Source organism: Ananas comosus, linkage group 10 (assembly GCF_001540865.1).
Source record: "Ananas comosus cultivar F153 linkage group 10, ASM154086v1, whole genome shotgun sequence".
In the NCBI taxonomy this organism is placed as follows: Eukaryota; Viridiplantae; Streptophyta; class Magnoliopsida; order Poales; family Bromeliaceae; genus Ananas; species Ananas comosus.
In genome coordinates, this window is record NC_033630.1 from 8311787 (window position 1) to 8321618 (window position 9832).

Consider the following 9832-nt stretch of genomic DNA (forward strand, 5'->3'; position numbering starts at 1 on the left):
ATTTTGATAGAAAATTTTTTATACTATCTACAACAAGATCAATATATTTGATGAAAATGTTAGTGCTACATCATAACTTTTTGTGAGATTTTTAACCGTCATTTTGAGTTCTTTCGATCACTAAGTAAATGATATCGAAAAAGCGCAAAATTTATTTTCTAGATAGTTCAAATATACTAGATCAAGTCTATCGGAGCCGATTGTCGATTCAGAAATTTCATCATCGAAAACGGCTTAGGAGCACAGAGGGTTCCGTGCTCCTAATAGCACACAAGCCCTACTCTCAATTCAGTATCGGTGTGAAAAGCCCCAGCTAGCATCATTTCATCAATCTCTCCATCTATTTCCGCAGCTTGGATTACAGCAAACAAAGAACAGTGTCATACCATCTTCGCTTCTTGTGGTAGCCTGCATATCCACACAACACAAGCTAATTTACAATGGGAACATCTCAAAAACTAAAAAGGGTTTTGGTATTAGGTATAACTTTGCGCTATTTGGATTATTATTTAAGAAAGAATTTTATGGTTCTGCTAAAAAATGTAAACTGTTTCTTCAATGAAATAGTTTGATTGTTCAAGTGCATTTAACATAGAATTTTTTCCGTGAAGTCTGTGGCAATGTTCTCGGTGCAATCCACAACTAGACATAATGTTTTCACCAGCACTTAGAAATTTGAATATTGTCTGATAGGCATTAGATTGATGGGGACGGTTTCAATAATGTTTACTTGGTGAATAATGTTGTACAAATTTTTCCTTTGATTTCAGATTCATGCATCAACTCAATTTATTTGCTCCTTTCTGTTTTTGTTGTTAGGTTTCATCTAAGGAAGTTGCACCACATTTTTCTTAGGGCAGAAAATCGACTCTGATGAGATATATTTCCAATCAAAAATAGCTAGCACCAGTAGTTCAGTTGCCCCAATTCCACTTTTCAAGAAAAGATTCTATTTTCCCCTATTTTGTCCAATACACGTGATGTTAAAGTGACATAATATGCCAAACTACGGCAATTGGTATAGCACTAAAAAATTAGTCAAATGAGACAATTAAACATGCATGGCATGGGGTATGATATGAGATAAAATGGAAGGGAAGCAAAATTTGACCTGGAAAAACACTGCTTCACCGTGGCCACACGTAGCACATCTTACGGACTTAGTACGAGGAAGAGTAGGGTCACTTGCAACATCCTCTAGCACTTGTGTGAACTCATCGACAGAGTGATCCACCACATTTCTATAGACGCAGTTGTTCTCAGCAACCTCCTATACGCAGTAAGTTTCCTTTAAGAACATGTGAATATCATTCATAATAATTGAGCGAAAAAAGTACTGAATCAGTACATAATATGTTAGGATCTCTCATTCTTAACAGCAACTTTGATATTGATAGATAAATTTAACGTCTCTGTTGGACGCCTCTTCGCTCCAAGAGAAAGAGAGATCTCGTCTCATAACTTAGTCTACTGCAAGTCATTAAGAACAACTCATTTTTATCTCGTAATAAAATTGATCATTATTACAAATGCGGAAAGCCTCTTACTTGTAGGTTTAGAATCAATAAGACTTGCAAGAAAAAGATAAATCGAAAGATATTCCTAATCTGGTAGATGTCTCAAATAAAATATATTTCCTAATCTAATAAGTAAAAGAATCCTAATTTAATAAGAAAATAACTACAAATCTGGGTCGGATTAGATTTCGTGAGTCTATATGAGTGAGTTTATATGGCTTAGAAATGATCAGCGGAACTTGCAATCACATTGGGTTATCTGGTGGTAACGGTGGCATAATCGGAATGAGTAGCAATGGGAATAACGGGAAAACAGTTTGTGATGGCAATGACGAAACTAAAACGGTTGTGGGCTCAACCGAAGTGACAGAGTGTGGCGTGGCGATGGCTGGTGGTTAGCGCCGGAGCTTTGAATTTTGTTTGTTGATCAATAGTCAGTGAAGCAGTTGGATCAGCGCTATGACGAATTTTGGACCATTTATCAGCCAAGTGGGATTTATCCAGGTTGGTTTGTGATCGTGTTTTCAATGCAAATTATAATGTATTGAATTTCACTATAATACATCAAACCTTGCCAAATAGGCAAAGCGAGGATAAAGATCGTGTTGGACATGATTAGAATAAAGTTAGAAAGACTTTGGAGGTGTTACAGTTAGAGTTGGTTTGGGGTAAAGCAGAGTGCAAACAGAAGTTTGGGGTAAACTTCAGAAAACTACTCGGAAGTTTCATTTTCTGGAAAATAGATTTAGCTTCTGGAAAATGGCTAGAAGACTGATTGGAGAACATTCAGTTTCTAAGGAAACTGGGGGCAGTTTCTGAGGAAATTAGCGGCAGTTTCTAAAAAAAACTAAACAGAATTTTTTTCAGAAAATGGGAGTGAAACGGTTTATGTAGCTTTTGGTTTCTGAGGAAAATAAGTTTCTGAGGAAAATAACAATATTTTTCTGAAAAACCAGTCATTTTCCGGAAACCACGAGTATGTTATGAAAGATGCATAGTTTCGCGTTGAAGTTATTATCCTTGTAATTTTTTATTTTTGGAGGATTTTTTTGCAACTGTGGGAGCTTTTAAAACACCCCTACAATCATTTTCTCCTTCACTTCCCCTCCAACAAGTGAAACTTCTCTTTCTCTTATTAAACCCCATCTCTTTCTCTCTAGCAAAGCCCCCCCACTTCCAGGGAGATTTTGGGAAGATTGGGTTGAAGTCCACTAGGTAGTGAGGCAAGCTTCTTGGACAAGAAGGAGCTTGTGGGACAAGTTGCTAAGGTGAGTTCTTTGTGATTTCTTGTTAGGGTTTGGGATAAACATAAATGAGATAAGGTTTTGGGAAACTCTCCATCGAATACACTAAATGGTTTGAGAGTTTACTAAATTGATGGAGAGTTTCCTTGGGAAAATAAAAACCTAGGTCGAAAATTGGGGGTTTTGTACTTTGGGTATTTCAAAGCAAATTTACTCTTGAAAACTTTAATTGAAGGTAGATTGGCACGGGGAACAATAAAAATCTACCTTACGATGAGGTTGCAGTCTCCAATTGCAAGATTATGCCCATTTTGAAGGTTCTTGGTCAAATTGGTCTTGGAGTTTGACGAATTACTGACAATTATTCAATTGCCTGGTTTTCCTAGCGATTAACAACGAATCGAGGTGGGTGGTGCCTTCCGAAGTGGTTGGATTCCTCTAGCTCTGTCAAATTGCTCTAGTGATTATTTTTCCATACCCTTGAGAGATTATGTTCACATGCATAAGTCGAGAATGTCACTTGTTTTACTTGGCAACCTTTGCATATAACTAGTAGCAGCAGCTAGTTTTCCATGGAGATAGCGGATTTATAATGGAATACTATATTTTGACATAGTTGTCACATTGATATTGTGATCATACATGAACTTGGACATCAAGTCCAGGTAGAAAACAATGACAATGCATATTAAGCAAAGTACAATAGTACATGTAGCATGTCTTATATTGTCGTAGTTGCATTTCTTTTGAGATAGGCATGCTAGGGATTGGTAGATCTCAGGATATTGCCATGATAAAGTAGTGGGTCCTCTTGTATAAGTGAATATGATCATGCTCACCAAGTCTGTCAAAGCTTGTGGTGGTCGCGATTCCATAAGCTGTGTTCTTTGGAGGTGTCACGTTAATAAGGGTGATAGGACAGTTGTGATTCTCCTTGGGTGCTAGGGTGTGGAAGAGACTCTCCAACAGATGGCTAAGGTGGGTGCTAGTAGCGATTCGCCACAAGGCTTAGAGGCACGACTAGGGCTCAACCCCATGGTTGGCCAGTATGATTGGATCAAGAAACAAAGAGACAGGTTCAACATATTGGGTACTTGGTAATTTCTTAAAGGCATAGAAGTAGGTTTTATTATTCTTGTTTATAGATTCTTGTAGTTATTTACTACTTTGTTCATTATCTATTTACTACTAATGCGTTGATTAGACCTACCACAATGGTCAATGGTTGAACCTACTGGAAACTTTCTTATAGTTCTCACCCTTTTGTTTTACAGATCCAGCCAAGACTGAAGTGGCACAGGACAAAGGCAAGAGCATCACTCTATAGATAGCAAGGTCACCTAGATGAACCTTGCAAGATAAACCCAATGGTCGTATTTTTGGAAGCACTGTATAGTTAGCTCATTTTGGGAAATGGATTCGAATGCGGTAGACATATATTTGTACCTACTTTCATTTTGGCGAAAAGGATTGATATAATTTATTGATGCTTGGAGTGGAGATACATGAAAAGTTTTGAGTGAACAAATTGTGATAATCATATTCATTCTCATGCTTATGTGATGCTCACCGTATGCAATTCTTGTATGTGTTGTTCCTATGCGGAATGCAACGTACATGTTTTGTAAACGCTTCGTGCAGTCGGGAGAAGACTATGTACGCTCGGCGGGTCTGAGCACGTCTCGGAGGACCTCCGCTGTGGGGCCCTAGGCGTGACACAAATGATAAGGCATTTTCTTTTGGTCAAAAAACTTGCTTTGAAAGTTTTGAATTTTTGCATCATCTACAATATAGAAGCTTGTAAGGCTTGAAACTGTTGATTTTTTCGTTGTTCCATGGCCTTCAATTAGTTAATTATTTTCTTTCCCCACACATTACCGATACTACTTCCTCTCTGCCTTATTTATTGACGGAATTACAGATTTTCCAAATTTTTTTAAATGCCATGTGCAAAATTTTAAATAAAATTGATTAAAATTAATTAGTAATGGGTTAGGAAAACTTAGCTTTACTCCGGCTTGAATTGAGTCAAAACAATGATGCGGCTTGGATTAGATTGTATCAGTCTAGGTTTTTTATGATGTGGAGAAGGTCGAACCTGGTGGGATAACGTGTGTTTGATAGAAACCTTAATCCCAAATCACACGAGAACGCGAAGGATAAGAAGAAATCTTCGGCTTCGGACTTTATGAAGGCTTTAATACCAAATTGTCAGGATCCCTTGCTCCTAACTGTAGTTTTGATTTCGATAGATAAATTTAACGTTGCTATCCGATGCCTCTCCACTTTAAGAGGAAGAGGTATCTCCTCTTCTAACCTAGTTTAAGTCAGAAGCCATTACGGGGAACCATTAAGTAGTAACTCATTTTTTTATTAGTTATTAATAAAGTTAATTGATCGTAAGTTGCAAAAGAGGAGAACCGCTTATTTATAGGTCTCAAATTATTATAGTAACCTTAATATAATGAAGAAACTAACAAGAATATGATAGATCAAAAGATATTCCTAGTCTAGTAGATATACTAAATAAAGCATCTTTCCTATACTAATCAGTAAAGTAATCCTAATCTAATAATAAAAAAAGATTACAAATTTGTGAGTGAGTCAGATTAGGATCCGTGAATGATCATAGCACAATATGCTGATCTATTTTGTATTCGGAAGAAATAGTATTATTTGCTATTGATCATATACTAATATACATGAGTAGTCCGTCATTATCTTGTTGCAGATGTCCCCAATTGATATGTTAAGTAGCATCTCGTTTCTGCCAAAGCTAAAAATGTATTCAAGTTCTTTCAACGAAGCTATAAAATATCTAAAAGAATTATGATCTTTACTGATCTTATGGGGCTCTGCATTTCTCGTTATATCCCAGAATCTGATGTTTTTAGGTAAGAGTACGAAGAACAAGAGAAGGATAGAATGTCCGGCAGTGACCATTGACGTACTCTGGATAAAACCATGGTTAATTGATTCGACATTTGCAGAAGGTAAAAAACTTCATTCTTTTTCTTTGTTCCCCCGTTTTTCACTTTGGCAGTTTTAGCTTAGAGTGGAAAAGAGAGAAAGTGGAATGAAACTCTCATGAAATAAATTTCAGTCCAACAAATCACATGGAAATTGAAAGAACGAAGAGTAATACAATGCACAATGTAAAATAAATCGAATGCACAATGCAAAGAAAAGAAATTTATGGAAGGATTTAATGAACGGGAGCTCACCACATATCCAGGTTTGAAATCTAAACGGAAATATGGGAAGGTGCAGAACCTGATGATCGCAATTGCGGCAAGCATAAAGGAGGTCCTTCTGTTCTCTGTCCTCCTTCGGATACAGTATGTTGTTGCTGCCCATACCCGAATGAGAAGCCAAAAAAGAAAAAGGATAATACCAAGTAAGAATAGACAGAAGAAAATGAATCGTTAGACCATGTTATTTCACTCTCTGCAGTGCATAGCAGCGTGTACATAAATAGTTAGAATCTTACCATTCTCTGCAAAATTTCATAGTACTCATGGTTGCTTCTTTTCAGCTTTCCTACAGGAATTTAATGAAGCCTTATTGCTTTCTCAGCTGATCTTCTGATCTCTTATTAGTACTGGTGTATATGGGTCGAACTCTCTATCTATAGACAAAGGTGTAGCTCTCTGTCTCTCTCTCCTTCTCTCTTTCTCTAGAAGGTGGGAAATATTAGTAGGAGAACTCTCTGTGGAACTGTGTGGGGACATACGAAAATGACGGATGCTTCTAGCATATATTACTTAATAAGGGACTGCTTATTTTGACAATTTAAATAATCTGTAATTTCTTCAGCAGAAATCAAAGATTTTGATATCGAGGCTGAAAAGTGAAAGCTCCTGTAGAGAAATACTGTTGGAAGGAACTCAATATATACAGTGCTTATGCTAACAGCAATGGTGCGTTGTCAACCAAGATTGCATTCTATAGCAAGGCCAAAGAGGACGGTCCTGCAGTCCCTCTTTTGCCGAGTTTATCTCGCTGTGTTGTTTTGATTTCTTGAAGCCCGTTCGAGATTGACTAGTAAGATACTGACAAGTAAGATCATCAAAATAAAGTAAGATCATCAAAATAGCTATTTTGGTGTATGAAAAAAAATATATTTACTGCTGAAAGTCACCACCAAATAGTTCTGGATCGATTAAGAAATTGAATAAATGTGGAAATCATTCTACAAGAGATCACCATAATGCCGATTCATATATTTTATTTTTCAGAGAATAAAAATAGCAGGAAACTATCCCCAGTATGCAGATTCAATATTTTTATATTTTATTTTTTTATTTGAGTACTTATTTTAGTTTGAAATTAAGTCTTGTTAAATTTAATAACTATTAATTGCATTAGTTTTATTTGCTAACAACTAATTCAAATTATTTAAGTTTGATGGAATCACAAATGACTGTAATAAAATTTTCAAGTTATTTGGCCGATTGTCCAATTCGGACATCGTAAGGTATCGTTTGATTCGAGAATAAGGTATTCCGGGGAAAGGTATAAATTGAGGTATAAGCGGGGATTAGATCAATTTTGCGATTGGATGAAAATTGGGTTATTTCTGGAAATAAGAAAAATAGAGTTTGGTTATGTAAGATGGAATAAGAATTAAAGTGGGTAGTTATAAATAAAAAATATTATTATTATTATTTTCTTTATATTAGAATTAGAATTTTTATATTTTATATTTATATTTTGAAATTTAAAATATAAACTTTTAAATTTTCAAAATCAAAATTAAAATTTAAAATTTTAAAATCTCAAATTTATAATTTTTAAAAAATTAATTTATCATGAATATTATTAGCTAATCATAAATGTTAATTAATACATTAATTACCAGATTAATTAATCATTAATTAATTAACCATGAGTANAATCATAAATGTTAATTAATACATTAATTACCAGATTAATTAATCATTAATCAATTAACCATGAGTACTGTTAATTAATAAATTATCTAACTATAAATAATTTAATAAGTTAACAAATTAGGCTAATAAATTAATATATTAGTAAATTAATTAATTAATTAATTAATTAATTAGTTATGTTGGTAAAAATATTAATTTATTAATCAATAAAGATATTAGTTATTGCATAAACACACTAATAAATAATTATTAATTTAGCTAATATTTTATTATTAAATTAGTTAATTTTTAATTTAGCTAATTAGTTAATAAAATAATATATATAATATATTAATTAATAATATTTTATTATTAAACTAGTAGAGATATAAAGAGAAAAATTTGTTATTCCACCAAAAGGGTGGAACAACAAATCCTCCTCTTAACGGGTTATTCTAGAATAATCCGTTAAGAGGGGGATTAAATAAACTCACTCCCTCTTATAGTGTTTGGATGAATTAGAGGGATAAAGTGGTCTATTCCCACTTTATCCTCAACCAAACAATGCCTAAAAGAATAAAGTTGAAAGGGCCCTTTCGACATGGCCTATAGTCGAGGGGTCTCCATACATTTTAGCCAAATTATATTTATATTTTTATTTTTGAATAATTTTTGTCAGCTAAACTGGATGTTTTATTAACATTTTATCAACTTTTATGGTTTTAATCACTTTTCACTAAATAAAAAAAATTAATGGCTACTAGTTAATACACATATTAAATTAAATAAAATTTTCAACTTGACTAACTGGAATAACGGCTAGTAGTTGGAGGATTTTTTTTGGGATTTTATTACATTCCTACTGCGAGCCGATTTCTTTGACTGCTGGCTCGATCAAAACCCTCCTTTGGGAAGCCCGCGAGGAGACGGAGCGGCTACGAATGATGACTCTCGAAACTTTTCGCTCACTATCGAATCAAGCGATTCAGCTCAAAATTGCTGTGAGTTGATTTCTTTGACCGTTGATTCGGTCAAAACCCTCCTTCGGGAAGCACGCGAAGAGGTGGAGTGACTACGAATGATGACCCTTGAAATTTGCACCCACTGTCGAATCAAGCGATTCGGTCGATGAGGTATCGGATCAGTCGAGTTCAATCCCACACAGTAAGTTCGGTTCAGCTGGATCAGTCGAGTCAAGGTAATAGTACAGTACTTTTTGTTCAGCTGAAGAGTCGGAAAGTCTATATATTGCTCAAAATCAGAAAATGAGCGTGTGTCGCTATGGCATGCGATCTCAAAGGAAAATTTGATCTACAGACTACTCCTAGGAAATGCAGTAAATGTAGAAAAGTAAAAGGGTTGCAGGTAGACTACTACTAGAAAGTAAGAAGAAATGCAGAGAAAAATAGAAATTGGTCTCTCGTTCACAGGGAAAAAAGATCTCTACCAGGTGTCCTCTGTTTATTTATAGCTTCGCTTGTTGCTTATTCAGTTATTCTCTACTATCGGTGTAGCACATTGAAATTTTGCAAACTTCAGAGTTCAAGTGAGAGAATAGTGCTTTTTACTATTTTGAAGGATATGACTGGGTTTGGAGAGCTTAGGAGTGTTTTTGAGGCTTTATAAGCGCGAAAACGGACTCTGGAGATCAAATTCTGCAAAACTGCTTTATTTGTGTTGAGTACCAGTACTGGACTTGAGGTACTGGAACCCAGTTGAGTGTTGGTTTGGGCCGCTCTCGGGTTTTACGGAACTCGGCTCTGTGTACTGGTACTGAGCCGAGTACCGGTACTGCATTGGGCGATTTCCCAACGTTCGGGTTTTGCAGTACTAGACCCCTGGTACCGGAACGGACTGCCGAGTACCGGTACTCCAAATTGTGTATCGGTACTAAATGTTGCAGAAACTGTTTCGTGCAGAATGCAATTTTTGACTTTTGGAGAGGCTTTTGGGGTATTGTTATAACTAGTATAACATACCCCACACTCTCTCATTCTCTTTTGTTGGTTGAGGATGGAGAGGGAGAAGAAGTGGGTTTACTTCTCTTTTCCTTTGGATTTTTTTTTCATTACCTTTCAATCTTTGGGTTTAATGTAACATACTGAATCCCCGACGAGTTGTACCGAAAAATTGACCGAAGTGTGGTAGTGGACGGGGTGGTGAGGTTCATTAATTATTCCGAGAGCTTCGGAATACA

General features: G+C 35.5%; 1 protein-coding gene and 1 long non-coding RNA gene across 4 annotated transcripts; one reads left to right on the forward strand and one right to left on the reverse strand.

Annotated features, from left to right (window-relative positions):
• On the reverse strand, positions 204-6657 carry LOC109716033 (DNA-directed RNA polymerases II, IV and V subunit 9B-like). 2 transcript variants are annotated; one of them, XM_020241306.1, is made up of 4 exons: positions 6252-6657; positions 6035-6110; positions 1112-1270; positions 204-408 (listed from the first exon to the last, which is right to left on the reverse strand). In XM_020241306.1, exons 1-4 carry the CDS (start codon positions 6278-6280, stop codon positions 328-330), a joined length of 345 nt encoding a protein of 114 aa, XP_020096895.1. In that variant the 5' UTR covers positions 6281-6657; the 3' UTR covers positions 204-327. The 2 variants fall into 2 exon arrangements, with proteins under 2 accessions (XP_020096895.1, XP_020096896.1); XM_020241307.1 differs by having other exon boundaries at positions 5986-6110.
• On the forward strand, positions 2587-4324 carry LOC109716034. 2 transcript variants are annotated; one of them, XR_002217816.1, is made up of 4 exons: positions 2587-2785; positions 2997-3166; positions 3707-3858; positions 4036-4324. It is a non-coding gene; the product is annotated as an uncharacterized LOC109716034 (long non-coding RNA). The 2 variants fall into 2 exon arrangements; XR_002217815.1 differs by having other exon boundaries at positions 2595-2785; positions 3001-3166.